The 17,940-nt window shown below is 46.9% G+C and overlaps 1 protein-coding gene across 1 annotated transcript in view; it reads right to left on the reverse strand.

Moving 5' to 3' along the window:
- The window catches only part of RIN3 (Ras and Rab interactor 3), a 693,813-nt gene that overhangs the window by 121,645 nt on the left and 554,228 nt on the right, over positions 1–17,940 (reverse strand). The window contains exon 5 of the mRNA XM_069637919.1: positions 7,777–7,868. Coding sequence (XP_069494020.1) covers positions 7,777–7,868 — 92 coding nt within the window. The remainder of the gene's footprint in view (positions 1–7,776; positions 7,869–17,940) is intronic.

Below are 17,940 nucleotides of genomic sequence, written 5' to 3' on the forward strand. Positions count from 1 at the left end.
CAGCTTCCGTAGATGCCAGCACTGGGGTGCATCCTTCCAAGAAAAAGGATAGGGTGGGGGAGGGTGTAGGAGACCAGTCGTTTCAGCAGCCATCAGTGGCACAGGCAATCCAGTCACCATTGGACACTGCCTTATAGGGACTTAATACCCTTGCTTCAGCTTTTGATAGGTCGATTAACCGCATCGCAGATTTTCACCCTTCCCAAGAAGCGGGGCCCTCGGTCAAATCCCAGTCCCCTAAAAAATGTACGAGTAAAACTAAGCATATTCAATGACAACTCAGTCCTTCCCCTATCCCGTCTCCTGATTCTTCCCCCCAGGAGAGGTCAGAAGCGCAGGTGGGACAAGTTCCAACAACCCCTCTCCTTGACCCCGTGGCTAGCCTCTTCTCAACTTCCTGCTGCTGCACCCCCATTTCTGTTTCCACCTCTGATAGTTCTGAGGACTCAGATTCGCCTCCTAAAAGGCGAAAGAGGAAGGTGGCCCCAGTCCCTCCACAAAAAGGTCCGGTCCTGGATATCGATGGTGTACCGTTTTTTGATCCTACACCTTATGTTGGCCAAGTGGCATCCTTCAGAAGAAGTTTCCTCATTTTTAGAATTTTGGATCAGGTTTCCGTTATCAAAGGGAGACGGGAATAAATTACGGTCAAGACACCCTAGGCCAGTACTTCCTGACAAAGTGGCTTTTAAACCTGAGATAGATCTGTCTATGGCTGTTTTTCTTGCTCAAAAAGGGCAAGACTCAAAAAAAGGGCTGGACAAGGCTTGGCGTAGCTGCCAAGATAAGCTGTTGGACATCTTGGGTCCAGTGACGCAAATTTTTGAACTGGCTGAAGAGGCCGTGTCCTCTAATACCCCGTTTGACGTCTTGAGGGGGTGGATCCAAAGGACGGTTTGCCTGCTCGGCAATGCTAATGCCTGTTGCTCCAAGGAGAGGCGCAAGTCCTTACTTATGAGATTTGATCCTAAGTTGGCAGAGATGTCAGAAAGGGAAGGGGGCCCTTCGGCCCAAGGCAATTTGTTTGGAGATCGATTTTTGAAAGATCTTTCTGCTTATGTTCATACATTCACAGCTCTGCATAAGGCTCAAGCCAACATTAAGTGTTTGCGCCTAAGGTTTTCCCCAAGACCGGGCGAGGTAGAGCCCGCTCTTCCGGACGTTTCTCCCAGGGCCCTTCCCGTCCCCGTCAGCCCCGTCCAGAGGTGTACACAATTCCTCCTCTGCTCGGGGAGCGAATACCCCATTTTTCCTTCAACAAAATGCGAATTGGAGAGGACGTGGAGGAAGAGGTGCCAGGAGGTCAAGAGGAACATGAGGTATTTTCTCATGTCTTCAAAGTTTTTTCCCCACAAAGATCTAGGGGGCAGACTGGCCAGGTTCCTCCCACAATGGGAATCCCTCACCTCAGATCCTTGGGTGTTGCAGACAGTTCAGGGTTACCGCATAGAGTTGTATTCCCTCCTTGCCAGTTCTCCCATCCCCACCCAGTGGTGTTCGACGAGGTCAAGCGGTCTCTGATAGATGGGGAGGTCAAGGACCTCATTTCCAAAGGAGCGGTTGTCCCGGCGTCTTACACGGCCTCTCTATTTCTGAGTACCATTTTCCTAGTTCCAAAGCCACATCAGGGGTTTCGCCCAGTCATAAACCTGAAGGCCCTCAACTCTTTTGTAGTTTACCACCATTTAAAGATGGTGGGGATCCATCTTCTCAGGGACACCCTTCTTCCGGCAGACTGGGTGGTCAAGTCGGACCTCAAAGATGCATATCTAGTGGTTCCTGTGTTCCCTCCTCACTAAGAGTTTCTTCAGTTTCAATGGGGGAGTCGGGTTTGGCAGTTTGCCTCCCATCCCTTTGGACTGTCATCAGCCCCATAGTGCTTCACCAAGCTAATGAAGCCAGTGATGGCTCTCCTCAGATCCAAGGGGATTCGGATTATAATATATCTCGACCACATGCTTCTGTAAGACCAGAATGTTCCGACTATGTGCTCATCTGGAGTTTACGGTGACCCTTCTTCAGAGCTTAGGTTTTGTATTAAATGTCAAAAAGTCTATATTGAAGCCTACGCAATGTATTCAATTTCTGGGCTTCAATATAGATTCAAAGCTTTGCACCCTCCTTCTCCCGGACAGCAGGCTCTCAAAGACCAGGAAGGAGATTTGTTACATTCTCAGGAAAAGGAAAATCTCCCTCAGGCAATTAGCCAGGGTTGTGGGGATGTTGTCGGCATCCATACAGGCCATTTTTCTGCCCCCCCTGCACTACAGGGCGTTGCAACGTCTGAAAGCCAGGCATCTGCGAAGATGTCGGTCTTACTCTCAGGTAGTGGTGTTGTCCCCAGATGCCGGGTTGGAGCTCCTTTGGTGGCTCAGGCACATGAATGCCTGGAATGGCAAAGCAATTTTTGGTCCCTCTCCAGATGTAGTGCTAGAATCCGATGCCAGCAGAGTGGCCTAGGGATCCAGGTTCGGCCAGGTTTCCACAGGAGGGAAGTGGTCCGAGAAGGAAAAGGCACTGCACATCAAATGTCTGGAGTTGTTGGCGGATCCTTTGCAGTGCAAAGTCTTCTCAAGGATCAGGGGAATTTTGTTCTCCTCCACATGGACAATGTCTCCACGGTGAGATATGTAAATCATTTGGGGTGTACCAGGTCCAAGGTCCTAGCGGATCTGGCAAATGAGTTTTGGCATTTTTGCCTGGACCGGAATATTGTATTAAAGGCGGAGTATCTTCTGGGGATCAGCAATGAAGTTGCGGACTGGAACTTGAGGCATTTGCAGGACAGAAGCAACTGGATGCTAGACAGGTTTCTCTTTGCCAAGATAAAATCTCTATGGGGTCCGTTTGCAGTGGATCTGTTTGCCTCGAGGCTAAACTGTCAGGTTCCCAATTTCTACAGTTTGAGACCGGATCCTGGCACTCTAGATATCGACGCGTTCCTCCAGGATTGGTCGGGTCCATTGATTTATTCCTTCCCTCCTTTTGCTATGATAGCCAAGGTGCTGGTTCAAGTTTGCAGGCAGACAGCCACACAGTGGTGCTGATTACCCCCTTTTGGCCTGCTCAGGTTTGGTTCCCACCTCTCCTGGAGTTGGCGGTGGATGTTCCTCGTCTTCTTCCTCTCCATCCCCAGTTGCTGATGGGTCCAGAGGGTCTCTCTCACGAACTGGTCCTTTGAGGGCATCTCTCCCTTATGGCTTGGAAGATTTCAGCTCTTCCTGGTGCTTCTGAGGACTTTCGCAAGACTCCATCAGTCATCAGGGACTCCTGGGTGCCCTCTTCTAAGTCGGGATACTCTTCAGCATGGAACCGCTGGGTTAGCTGGTGTGTGTGGTTAGGCACCTCGATCCCGTTTCTGCCCCTCCTGTAGAGGTAATTAATTTTCTGGTGGAATTGTTTAAGGAAGGTAAAGTGTATAGGACTATTAATGGTTTCAGATCTGCTATTTCAGCAGGGCATCTTTCAGTTAAAGGAGAACCTCTGGCTAGGAATTTTCTGGTGCGAAGGACCCTTAAATCCATTCATATTAAGGTTCCACTGAAAGCGAAGTATTTGGTTCTTTGGGATGTTAATAAGGTACTAAATCTCTTTCGAGCCTGGCCACCTAATGAGAGTCTGACCTTGCGGCAGTTATTTTCCAAACTGGCGATGTCGTTATGCCTGGTGTCCATCAAAAGAGTTTCTGATATCAGAGCGTTGGGTGTGGACAGTAAGATGTTTACTCCTCAAGTGGTTACCTTTTTTATTTCCAGAAGAACTAAATATATGACCTCCTCAATATCCTATCCCGCTTTTCCAGAAGATAGTAAATTGTGTGTTATCAAATGCTTGAAATGCTTTGAGTTGACAACGGAAAGTTTATCCTCCAAATACCTCAGCTGCTGATTTCCTACGGGAAGCCCCATAAACCAGTATCTCGGGCCACTTTGGCCAGGTGGATTAGGTGGGATATGTGGGAGGTGGGGGTTGACACTTCCTCTTTTTGTCCCCATTCGGTTCGGGGCGCTATGGCTTCTAATGCCGCTTTTCTTGGTGGTAGTTTGGAACAAATCCTGAAAGCAGCTGATTGGTCAAGGGAGTCCACTTTCAAAATGTTTTATCATAAACGTTTTGCTCATGTTGCTGTTGATGTGATGCAAAGGCTTTGAACTTTCATAATAGGAGCCTCCTGTCTTGCAATAGAATACCTAATCTCCCACACTAGCGTGAGAAGGGGGTTTAGATTCTATTAAAGACAAGGAGGCGAATATCATCCCTCCCGCCCACCCTTACTGATCTTTGATTTTCTTTTTAACTTTCGGGTGAGAAGTTCGAGTTAAAGGGAAATCTGTTCCAGTTCACATTGCGGGAAAGTTCACATCCCGCCTGTTTTCGGTTGGACCAGCACTCTTCGTGCTACGTGATTGGATTGTACAGTGGGCGTCCGAGGAAGAACAGCTACAGAAAGAGGAGTTGGTGTTAGAGGAATGGACCTTTATGGGGTTGGCTCTCAGCCCATTGGGTGCCCCCAAGGCATGACCTGCCCTCCATTTTGGATTGTGATATTTCCATTTCACTGTTGGAACTGTTATGAGTTTATATTACAATTTTTATTGTTATAAAAGTTTGTCCTTCTTTGCTGCTATGGTGTCAGAGTAAAGATTGTTATGCATAATATTCGCCTCCTTGTCTTTAATAGAATCTAAACCCCCCTCTCACGCTATTGTGGGAGATTAGGTATTCCTAGTGTACAGTGAACTTGCATATTTCCATGATTGGATTCAATATAACTCGGGCACTTATTACTGCAAGTTCTAACTGCTGCACTGGGCATGCCCTGGGGGACTGCCATCTAATCCGCAACTATCCAACTGAATCCATTACAGGTCTTTAGTTTGTGGACTTAAAGTTTGAAATCCCACAGTTTCATATCCCAAAGTTTCAAATTACACCCATTTATATACTTTGCATTACTGGGATTTGAAAATTTGGAAATGCAATTTGATTGGTCCACTGAGTTTGTAATATTTCAAGTGATGTTCTTTCTACTGCTGCTCGCCCTACATCCTCCCGCCCTGCCTTTTCTCAAAAACCTCCAATTTAGGTTCCGCGCCCTGTAGACTCCCCCTGCCCTTATCTGAAAAATTGTTTTTTTCAATATTAAAATGAGCTAGCACCCCAACATGTCATCTCTGCAAGTATCTGACCTCCTCCTCCAAACATTTTTGAAAGTGGCTTAATTTCGGCAACATTTTTCGGCTCAAGCTTTAATTTTCCAAACGTTAATCTTGCTGTTGCATGGTACCCCTCCTGGGATCATGGTAGCTCCCATGAGGTTGTAATGGGTCACGTGGCACTAGCCACTTGACCAACTTAATAAAGGATACAAGCCGCTTCCGGCTCATCAGTCACTCCATCGAAGGCTCCGGTGTCGTTCCTTCCTAGCACCATGCTGGTGCAACACCGCATGATCTGGGCCCAGAGACGGGGCCCAGCACGAGGACGGTGCCCCTGCTGGGCAACTCAGTCTCATTGGGAATCCTGAAGCCATGTGGGCAAGACTGTTGGTGCGACCCCAGCCTGGGTGCCCCCAAAGCCAGGGCCGTGTGTGCTGGGTGCCCCCAGCCACGTGGACCGTTCCAGTGAGCTGGAGAGGGTGCGGTGACCCCCGCTCATGTGTCCGCGGCATGAGCGCCGCACTGAGGGACCGCGCCGGGTGATGGTGTCCAGGGAAGGCCCCCAACACTTGCCAGGTTTATTTTCCAGATTAAACCCCAGAAACCTATTCACAACTGTTGAGTGATAGCAAACTTATATAAGTCTTAATGCAGTGCATTTACAGGGAGTAAAGTTGCTAGCAGAGAATTCCCTGAACAAAACCCCAAGATGCTTGGTTTTGATGTCGTTCTCTCCGTCCAACTATAGACAGCTGTGTATGGGACTCAAACCTAGCAACAGAGCGCTGTACGTGCTGGGCGTAGATGAGCGATGGACACTGCTGTTCGAATCAGTGCAGCAACAGGAAAACAATGCTGTGAAATAGCACAGGAACCCAGCAGGTTGGGAGGGTAGGGGGTGGGGGGCGGGGGCTGTGAGTGCTTGTGGCGGACAGCAGAGGAAGCTGGAGCGACACTGCTGTTCAGAAAACAAACCGGACATTTCAAGAGCAACAAGCAGTTCCGAGCAGCCACAAAGATAACTCAATAGGTTAAGGCACAAGATGCAGAGATTTTTCCTGTGGCAATGGCGGGTCGGCGTCCCAAGTTAACGCCCTTGCGAAGTCAACGATACGAGTGGAAAATCTGTTTGGTGGCCATAGTTTTGTTAGAAAATATTGCACAGTACCTAGACACACTGGCAGAGTATTGCATTTAAATGCATAACTAATATATCAGTTGTACCAAAATATTGCAATCACCATATTCTAAAGTTCACTGTGAACGGTAAATGCAGAATGCAGGTCCCTCAACTTTCCATGTGGGCAAAGGGCACCCCTTTTAATCCTTATTCGTTTCTTCTTTCCAGTTTTACCTTTATGAAAACTACAAAACCCAGAGTACCACTGACTGGTCTCACACGATGCAAGGGGGAAACTTCAGAGCTCTGATAAATGTCAAAATGGCACAGAAGCATGAGCATAAAATAGATGGCTGCACAAGCAGACCTTAAATAGGTTGTCACAACTCAGTCCTTGGCCTAATTCTTTACCTGCCAAAACCATTGAAATACCTCCAATTTTGGAGCACAACAAACCGCAGCCACTTAACACTACGACGATGAAACAAACCACACATAGGGCCTCCTTACGGGTCCGGCGGTAACCGTGCTGGTGCTATCAGCAGGTTGTCGCCGGACCCGTAAATATTTACCGGCACCCGACTTCCCAGTGCCACCGGGAGATTACAAGCCCCGCGGCTGGGAAGTCAGGCGCCAGTAAAATATAAGTCCCCATTCCCATAGGACTGTATGGGAGTGGGGACACAGAAGCACCGACACAGTTGCTTCCGTGACCGGCCTGCCTACCATGGCCATTGTGCCCGTCAGGGTCAGTCCTGTCTGGCACGGCGGCTCCAGTAGGCAGACCTGTAATATGCCTGTGATGCCGGTAAGCTTACTGGCACCCTTGTTTCTGGACCAGGAGGGTCAGAATGAGGCCCATAGTCTCGCCCAACACCAAATGGAGGCTACCAACCGAAACACACACCTACACTCAGTGAACCGTGTCTCCGAACTGAAGCTGCCAACATCACAGCTCTCTTGCTCTTTTTTCCTGCTCAGTCATAACTTACCACCCCACCCCCTCCCTGTTTTGCAGATCAGTCAGAGCGCCAAGAGACCACACAGGTGGCAACAGTGCGCGGCATAAGAACCTTTACCATGACAATCATGAAAGAAAGACTGGCAAGTGCCACCAAGTCCTTGCGATTAACAGGGAATCTGGCTAGAACTGGTTTATAGGGCTATGCCCAAGTGCAGCGAGTGTGGACCCAGTGCTTGGGTCCACGTGGGCCAGTATTTTGTCAAAAATCGGTCACTTTGAGCTACTTTACTGCGAAGCTGTTCGTTTTCACCATTGTTACTGCACGAATATTCTTTAATATGCATAACTTGCAACACCTTTTATCAAAACCTCCACTTGGATACTAAACAAATAGTCGGTTGATGTTTGAGAGTTCGGGCAACTTTTGCATCGATCCCCGTGCCAATGTTATGCCCCCCCCCCCAGCCCAACCCTGCAGGAGGGAGTGTCTGCTCCCTGTCGACCCCAAGCCCAGGGTGCACAGCTGAGCTTACCTGTGCCCAGGTTGGAGATGGCTTCGAGCTCCGCGTGGGTCTTGGCTTCCAGGATGGCGTGTGGCAGCCGCAAGGCGAAGGGGAGCACGTCCCTGCGCAGAAAGAGAAGAGCGTTAGTCTGGCAGGGCGCCGGCCACACAGCAAGTTGCGAAAGTAAGTTTGCACAAGTGTAGCAAAAAAAAAAACCCACCACATTACAGCCTTGTGTAACATTTCAAATTTGCTTGGAGCCCACGGAGTAAGAATTTGCGACCTGCAAGACCGACAAGCAAGCATTTGTTGCAATTTTTTAAGACACGCTTAATAGTAAAATGCATTGATGGATTTGAATGGGTGTTCCAATGGCAATCTCAGGTGAAAAGGAAGTGCAGTATTGCTCCTCATAACGATTCAACAGAGCGGTGAGTTTTTAGCATACAATGCAGTGGCGAGCATACAATATCAAAGGAGGGGCCGTGGGGGGTAAGGGGGTCTGAAATCTAGACAAAGACCCAGTGTTAGGTGAGTCAGTCACTATGACGGAAATGGGAGTGTCCAAGCCCTCGCTGCTGGTCTAGGACTGGCCGGATGAGAAGTAACATTATGACAAAGAATTCTGTACTGGTGGGCTATAATTACTGGTATGGCCTGACGGACCAAAATACGGATACCCATGGCACTAGGATTGTGAGGGTTCAACAGCCCAGCGTGCTAAACGCCTAATTCTGAGGTAAAACGTGTTCTCTGGGTGCCCTCGATCTAGTTTAGCCCTAAGAAAAAAAAGCATTGGCAAAGCCAATTGTTAGGGGTTTTGTGTAGGCATTGGAAAGGCACTTGCCAGGCACAGTCGTAGTGGTATTAACTGCCCATTGCTGGTAGTACGTGCAAAATGGTGCGAGTTTCTGGTCATCTAATAGCAGTACCTGGCAAAAGCTTAAAACGCATGCACGAGCCAAACATATCGGCTTTGCTAATGCTTGTTTCAAAGAGGACTTCAGGCAAACACTGGCAGTCAATTTGAATGCAAAGCCTTATAAGGCTTGATTAAAGCAAGCCCAAAGAGTTCCCATGAAGGTGTGTTTTGGGCGGGCAGGAATGGGAGGAAATGGCCATGGGCAGGCACATAACCAAACACATACATGTCATTCCTACTCATCTGTACTCCAATGCAATAGTTTTGGTTTATAAAGACACCCAACAGTCCAAACAAAAAAGTATAGGAGTGGTTGCCATGCAGGTGGAGGCCGGGGCCGAAGACACGCTTCCATGTCCATGGTGCTCGGAACAAAGGTGTGGGAGCAGCTTAGTCGAGTGTGAATGAGGGCAGAGCTTTAAGTTGGCAGAGGCTAGCCGGGGTGGAGCCCCGGAAGGGTCACAAATATAGTTCTTAGAGAGGGCCCTGCCATGGGTCGCTCCCACGCAAGCCCCACCTGCTAGAGCACACAACTTTTTTTCTAAAGCCTGAAGCTCTCGCTCATGCGAGTGTGCTTCAGGCTTTCGAAAAAATGCCTTTTTCCATAATGGTGGTGACAGCACCAGAGATGCCTGCTTGCTGGCGCCACTATTATAAAGTAAAGTTGTGGCAGTTCAAACTGAGGCCTTTTTTTCTAATGCCCGACGCTCCAGCTCATTCAAGGCAGCTTCAGGCTTTAGGAAAAAAAGGCCTCAGTTTCCAGCAGCTTCAACTTTTCAGCTTTAATGGTGTTGCTGCCCCTCGCAAGGCATTGCTCTATCTGAGAGATGCAGTGATCTCCTAGCTTAAGGGACGCCTGGCCAAGGGACAGTGCCACCATTAAGTCTGAAAGGGTGAGGCGCTTTCCCCTTCCAGGCATCCCTTTTGTTAATAGATGCACATCAGCAGCCTCACCCCCAGTGGGGAGACCGTGCTGATCTCTGGAAAGGGCTGTCTGGCAGGTGGGGGAGGGGGGAGATTTCTGTTACCCATTAAGCCAGGGCCCATTGGGAGGCGTGGCCTAATGGAGGGTCAGTAGAGCGGGAAAGTCATCACAAATAGGTTTATTTTTATAATGTTGTGGTGGGGCGGGAAATTTGAGGTCTCGGGCGGGCGACTGAAAACAGCCTTCAGCTTGCTCAAAACTTTGACTTATGCAGGCAGGTAAAGACCACGTTTCAAGCAACTTGATGGGTCGCACGCGCCTTCGAGGTTTCTAAATGACTCCTGAAAAATAAAGGCATACTCACTGAGCACTTGTGGAAACCAAGTTTGCAGAAAGGGCAGTGCGACTTTCGCGTGTGTGCAGAGCCGTTTGATTATTATTTTTAAAAACTATTTTGATGTGACTGGGTCACAACTCGCCACAAGAAACAAATAGGTTTTGTGTAGTTGGTGCATTAACCCATACCAGTGGTGGAAATGGAAAAAATGTGGTGGGGGATCCCACAAGTGCTGGGGTCGGGGAGGAGTTGGGGGCAGAGGGGGCGGGGTTGGTAGTGGCCATCCAGTCAGATAAATACTTTGAAAAAGAAAGAAAATAAAGCACCCAAAAAGGCAACATTGCCTTTTACCGCAGGCCAGGGCTTTAAGTGGGACGGGGCCAGCCGGGGCTCAGCACTAATCTCCCCTGCCAGCCCCGGCCACTACACGAAAAGGATTTTTTTCTGAAGCCTGAACCTCTCGCTCGTGTGCGAAAGCTTCAGGCTCCAGAAAAAAATGCCTTTCAGCCATAATGGTGGCATCGCACCTGCAAGGCATCCCTTTAATCAAGTGATGCACGTGGGCTGGCGCCACCATTATGGAGAGAACGTGAGGCCACTGAAAGCAGAGGCCTTGCTTTCTAAATACTGAATCTCCCGTGGATTCGCGGGAGTTTCAGTCTTAAGGAACAGGGCCTCTGCTTCCAGGGGCCTCTCCTTTTCAGCCTTAATGGTGACGCTGCCCCAACCCAGCAGGCAAGGGGCAGCGTCACCATTAAGGCTGAATAGGCGGGGCCCTGTCCCCTGCCTAGCAAGCCTATAGAAAATGAATGCAGAGATCAACACCTGATCACTACAAAAGGCTGCCTGGCAGGGGTGCCAGTGGCCTACTGAGCCGGGGATCCTCAGGGGAGCGTGGCCTAACGGGCCAGCAGGACCCCTGCAGTTAGGCCAGGCCCCCTTGATGAGCCCTGGCTCATTTTGTTGTGCCAAAAAAAAGAAAACGAAAAAAAAAAAACGCCCGCGAGGGCAGCATTGCCTTTTACGCTGCTCTGGCACTGGTGTGTTAAGCACAATGCTCGCTACATGTACAACTGACTCCTTTCAGTTGTACATGTAGTGAGCATTGTGAATTACACACCAGTGCCAGAGCCGCGGTAAACGGCAATGCTGCCGTCGCAGACTTTTTTTTTTCTTTTTCTTTTTTCCAGCGAGGTTCATGGGCTTGGGTGGCTGACTCTGGCCGGATCCCGAGATCCGGCTACACATCTGGTGCCGGATCTCGGATCCGCCGAGAGCCGGCCCAATGACCAGCACTGACCCATACAATAAGAAGCACACTTGTATTCAATCTCTGTGCATGAACGCATTCTTGGCAACTCTGTGTAGCTTGAAGAGGGAGATTTTTTTTAATTTTTTTTTTTTTAATTGATTTAGCTGACTTGAGTCAACTACAATATTTATACAACATGGTATGAAACAATAAGATTAATTTCTTTTTACATTGATAATTCAACATATCTACAATTCAAATAAAATTAATTGTCAAGACTAAAATACATTCATCAAACAATAAAAAGGAATAATAACCATGTATGTACTCTTCCCAATTGAGTTATAACAATTTCTAGTAAATCTATAGGTGCCAGCTGGTTGAGTCATCTGGAGGGAGGTTCACAATTTTTTCTATTGTTCCAAAATTGCATTTTTTTTTTTTAAATCTTCTATTTTTGGCTTTAACTCTGCACTTTCACGACCCAGGTATTATTTATTTAGTTTACGCTAAAGCCCAGGGGTTCACAAAATAATGTTGTCAGCGAGGCAGAGTTCACGAAGATCGTGCAGTTGCAATCCGCACTCGGAACACACGCAATTCCGGTTTCAGAGGGTGATGAGCAGCGCCAGGGTGGCCAGGTAGAGGACCAGAGCGTGTCCCCCACCCCCACTCAGTCTGCGGAAAAAAATGATTCAAATGCTTTAATATTCATTTATTTATTTATGTTTTATTGTTTAGTGTGCGTAAAATAGTGTTTTTACAAAGGAAAACTGAGGGGTTGGGGGTCCCCCCCATAAGGAAAATAAATAAATAAATAGCATTCAAAACTTTTTTTTCCCACCACTTTTTGTGTCGGACAAAAGGCATTCCATCCTTTTGTTTGATGCTTTCACTGATAACCCTCTGTCTGCGCACTCCTTACTGCCTCGTGTAGGTCTGCTTGGTGGGCTATCGCTGTGCCTCCCCCTCTCCCTAGCACTTTGCCCTAAAAGGAGGCAGGAAAGCTAAGTTCCAACATCAGTCAGAGAAGCATTGGCAGCGATCGGGTGAAGCTGCTGGGATGGAAAGACTTTGTTCTTTATCTGGAGTTCTTCATTGATGTTCCTGTGTTGCCAAATAGTTTACTTCCGGTGTCATCTGGGTTTCTCCTTGCGACATGCCCTGCTCACTCAGAGGCTGCACCTCACCTCCTCCCATCTAGAGGCGGAAGTGGGCGTCCCCGGGTCTGACACATCCGGTCTCGGGCCCAGGGGAGGGCTCATAAGGTGAGGACTGCGGTTGCTCGTTCATCTTTTTTCTGCAGCACCCACTTTGCTTGGACAGCCCCGATTTCTATGCTCCAATAAACTGCGATCTTTGCGTTTACAAACTTTGCAACTGTTTCTGTATTGATTATTATGAGTATTGAGTGGACCCTGATCTCATTGCATTCACCATAATGTGCAGGGGGGGGTCAGAGTGGGGGATAGCCCATCTAAGCTTTTTTGTACAGTGTCTTTTTTATTTTTTTATATGTATTTATTCTTTTCCAAAATATACAAAATGTACATATATATGTGATCAAGCTACAAGTCGTAGCGAAACGCGTCATCGCCGGGGTTTTCCTCTATGTTGCTGGGCGAGGGCTGGAGGTTTCCACATGGAATTTTTTAACATTTTGTAACTAATAAAGAAGACATTTTTAACCGGATAGATGTTGCAGTCAGCTCTGTGAAAACGTAAGGACTAATTCGAATTTTTGGCACAGTACTCTGGGAGTGAGGCTCAAGACAGCATCGTGTTCACGGTGAGGAGAATGGTGATATATATATATATATAAAAAAATAGTTTGACATCCAATCTCACAATTGTAATTTATACATATTAGTAAATCAATTCACATTTCAAATTACCTAGAATCCATCAATTCCCTTGCCCCTCCCTCACCCACTTCTCTACCCATCAACTTTAATGCATACAATGAAAAGTTTCAAAGTCCAGTACAACAATAGAAATCTCCTCCAAACCTTCTCAAACAGAGATAGTTTATTTCCCCTCCTATAAATAACCTTCACAACGTCTGCCAATCCATGCATCTCCTTAATCCAAGCATCCAATTTCACATGTAGAGTAGATTTCCAACTAGCTCAAATTAGCTTCTTCCCAATCATCGCCCCCCTGAATAATTTTTTCTGACTTGTAGTCAAATCATCCAATAGCTCATCAGATCCCAACACCAAAGTTTTCAAGGCATAGTCAATTTTTTCCACATGCACTTTCTCACAAACTGCACCACACTCTGTCCAAAACCCTCTCACCCTCAAGCAGTCCCATAGCATATTCTCCAATGTCCCCACCTCGTGAACACATGCCCAACAGTCACTACTATCACCCAACCCTCTTCTCCACAGCCGTTCAGGCATCCAATAGGTCCTATTTAGAATTTTGATCCAACGTGACTTTTCACCAAGGCTTAATGAGCAAAGTCTAACATTAAGACATATATTTGACCACTGCTCGGTCGAGATTTCACAACCAATGCGATCGCCCCAATCCTCCTTTAGGCAATCATTTTCTTTGTATCTTGCTACAATTTGATGATATGCTGCTGGCCAAACCCCCCTCATCTGGCTTGGAGTCATTTGTGAAAAAATCTAAGTCTAGCCCAGATTCCAATTTCACTACTCCCACAGCTTTCCGGAGTCTTCGATAATTTGCTACTGAAAAACATAACATTCCATTTTTCCTGAAGTTCCCTGGCCTTTAACCACCTCCCATCCTTGAAAAGATCTGCAACCCACCCTATTCCGCTCAAGAACTAATCCGGCAAGAGGATAGATCCCCCATTGATCGCGATACTAGGATTCATCCATACCGAAGACTTTGGGTCCAATAAAGATTCCTTCAACAGCTCACACAGCTTCCTCCACAAAACCCTTAAAAATTCAGTCACCGGCTTCTTGACTCTACTTGGTCCAGAGGCTGTCGATGAAACTGCTCTAAGCAAAAGAGGTCCATTGCAGCTGGCCTCAGCTTCCACCCATTCATATGACTCATCCTTAAGAAAAGGCACAAAAAGATGCTTCATGAACGACAGGTGGTAAGCCCTAACATTGGGAACTCCTAACGTGCCCTTCTCTAGTTGAAGTTGCAATTTCCATACCTTCAACTTGGGTGGTTTATTGTCCGAAATGAGTTCCTGCACCCGCCTGTCCAATTCCTTCCAATATCTGGGATTAATATTCAATGGAAGCATACTAAACACATAATTGATCCTTGGAGCTGCAGAGATCTTCAAAGAGTTAACCTTTCCTCATCCTCAACCTGTAAGCCAGCCACCGATAGCACTTTTCACCTTTTTCATAGGACGTACACTTTTGATGCTATAGATTCTTCTCCGCCCTATCCACAATCCGGGCTTTCAGATCCTTGCTCAACCTCTGCAAAACATTCCTCTTTTCATACTGACCTAGATTCGCCATAACCTCCCTCGATAAATCCCAAATCTTTAAGTCCAGTTCCAATCCCTCCCCCTCATATCTTTTCCTCTGCCCACTTGACAAACCAATTTTAATCCCTCTTACGGTGCATTTAAACGCCTCCGATATTATTCGTGCTCGTACTTCCCATTGTGATTTTCCTTCATGAAAAAAAGCTAGCTCAGTAGTACGTTTCTCCACAAGTCCATCATGTAGAAGCGAAGTATTCATTCTCCAACTAGAAGTTTTGTGAATCACAAAATATAACTTCAAGTGCATCATGACATGTGCATGATCAGACAAAAGAATATTGCCAATTCTGCTGGTTCTGTAATTTTCCACCATGCTCCCAGCCGTCTACAGCATGTCAGTCCTGGAATAAATCTCATGCGCCCCGAAGTAGAAACTGGCATTCAGGTGCTCCAGCCTCCAATGGTCTTTCAAATTGTGTTCCGTCAACAGGTCAAAGACGGATAATTATTATCCCATTTCCTCGCAGACTGCATTTACTTTTATACAAACCTTGGTCCAGTACAACATTAAAATATCCTCCCAGGACAATAACCTTATAACCTAAGTCTTGAATAATTTGCGCAGCCGTCCTAAAAAAAGTTCCATTGACTGATGGTGCGTATATGTTGCAAATAATTGCCCTGGTTCCTTGAATGTTAATCAATAGTACAACTATCCGACCCTCCTAATCCGATTTCACTTTGTGTCTCCTGAAACGTGCAAGCACAACGGCTGCCTCTGCTTACACGTTTCTTTGAGAATCCTATGCAAATGCTTGGCTAAATGTTGGCAAATCTGAAGACACCATGAGCTAGCCAGCGGAGCCAGTGTTGGTATTTTGTAGTGATTTGTAACCCAAATATGTCTTTTCAAGTTGACTGTTTGTTGCACATTTGAAACTTCTCCTGGTTTTGCAGACAGGGCTGCCGCGTGCTGGGCAGGAACCACCGAATCAGGAAAAGTTACAAACCTAAAAAGTTAAGATTTGGGTGAGCAGCTATTCAGTTTGCAGCCTCTAGCAATTGATTTCATTTCTGACGTGTGGTTTACTGAGTATATCTGACATTTCTAATTATGGTTCCAATCCAGATTTCCCAAAATTACCAAATCTGTGTGATCTTGGGAAAACCACTATCTTTCTTTTTGCCTCATGCACCGTCCAAACAAAGACCATTAGGACAATTAAGGGCTACATAGAAAGAAAACATGGTCTCTTATTTCAATAAGTGGGTAGGGGCAGTTCAACATATAGAAGTCTTACTTAATTGTGATCTCACTTACACAAAAGAAAGCAGGATTTGTAAGCGGAATAATGGGGAACTGAATGCGCCTGGTCAAGTGCCCCAAAATCAGGCTTCTATGTCATTTCATCGATGGGTGAAATTTCGATGCCCCCCCCCCACCTAGAGTTTTTGACCCAAAGAACTGATCAAAATTGATTTATATTTTTGGGGGTGATTCCCCCCCCCCCAAGCCCACCCATACCCTATGTTTTTTGCCTTTGCCCACCATCCCCACCCCTTATATATAAACACATTTCCCCCCCGCCTATATATTTCGATGAGTTTTTTTCTGTACAATGTACTCGGGGTGGGGGGGGGAGCGGAGGGGCGGGGGGGTCAATCGAAATTTCACACATCAATGAAAGAACGCTATACCAAAATCCAACCATGCTACATCTGTTCTGACATTCAAGTGAGAGCAATATCATATGATCTGTGGCAGGTCAGAAGGAGACAGAACCAAGTGGAGGCTTTTGTATTGCTATATATTCAAATAATATGTATCAAATAATATCAAATAAAGGCCTCACTGTCCCGAAACTATGGATTTCCCAACCCAACGCACTAACTAGGGTGCTCGTCGTCGGTCGTGAAGTCCAAAGTAATGCCTGTCCTTCATCCAAAGCTAAGGTACACTGACCCTACCACTAATACGAAGCAACACAAGGCCAGCAGAATGGCTCCCTCCTCCTGGGTAGGCTTCCCCAGCCTTAATATACAATTCTAAGATTGTCTCTGGCTATCATCTGTATTAGCTTGTTCGGTTATTTCAGGGGATCTGTCCACATTTCTGGTCCTCCCCCCTCTTGAGTGTATAGTCTTCTATGTGGCACTCCTACTTTTTGAGTCTCTTTTATAGTTTCTCTCCAGTGTCTCTGAAAGTATCTTTCTCCATTAAATCTGAGGAAATAAAATTTCTCCTTCGGTGCCTCCTGCTTTCTGTATTCCTGTGATTAGTTCTCTTCTCACCATATTTGCATTCTCTCGTATTACTGAGTCACATACGATTAGTTTTGCACTGCATCTCTCTTGGTTCTTCCTTTTATCACTGGGACGAGTATGCCAAGTCACGTGGTGTATTTCACTCTTGAATCTTGTCCATACCATTGGGAAGAGTAGGATGATTCCTGTGAAAGGTTTCAGATCTTTCTCGTGTTACTGGGGCGAGTAGGGTAAATCCAGTTATATTTTTCACTCTCTTGGTTCCGTTGCCTATTACTATGACGATTAGGATGAGTCCCATGATATATGTCACTCTTCGTAATATGTGTCATCTTCTGGGATGAATCTGATGCAGGTACTCTTTAGTCCCCTGTTCCCTCCCCGAGTCTCCTGCCTGGCCCGTTAGCTTGTTTCCTACAGGTTGGTGTCACCGGTTTGTCTGCAGGGAAGAGATCTCGCTCTGGTCGCTTAGTTGGATCAGGGCGGCTTCTCCTTGAGCTCTGTGTCCCTCTGCTTCTACTCCACAGGTCTAGCGTTACAGCGGTCTCAGCCTTGTTGCAGGACTGCACAGTCCACCTCTCCTGAGTCATACCACCACTCATGACTGGTTCTTTCTCTTGGGGTTCTCTTCCCCTGTTCCGTCTGTTTCTTGCACCCGCCAGCTGCTTGCTTCCTCCCAGTGGAGGACCTCTCAGTCTAGATCGGCCTTCAACATGCTGCCAATTTGCAAATCTCAGGCTTCACATCTTAATCATAATAGTCCTTTTCTTTCTGGGTCCATGGTTGGGTCCTCCCCAGCAAAGAAATACAGTCCTTCTCTTATAGTATAGCATTCTTTTTTTACTCGCTCCTTCCTCCTCACCCCAGTATTGCTGGTTTCCAAACACTGGGCATTCGTTATTCCTTGCTCATTCTTCTTCACAGTGGTTTTAGCATACATTTCTTGATGCTGGACTTTATGGCACAGTAGCAAGCAGTGGCTCGATCTGCTGAGTCTTCCTTAAGCCTTGATGTTACTGTTGGTCCAACAGAAAGGGCCTTAGGGAGTTCCTCTGCAGAA

Source organism: Ambystoma mexicanum, chromosome 14 (genome assembly GCF_040938575.1).
Source record: "Ambystoma mexicanum isolate Mex_15411 chromosome 14, UKY_AmexF1_1, whole genome shotgun sequence".
Lineage (NCBI taxonomy): Eukaryota > Metazoa > Chordata > Amphibia > Caudata > Ambystomatidae > Ambystoma > Ambystoma mexicanum.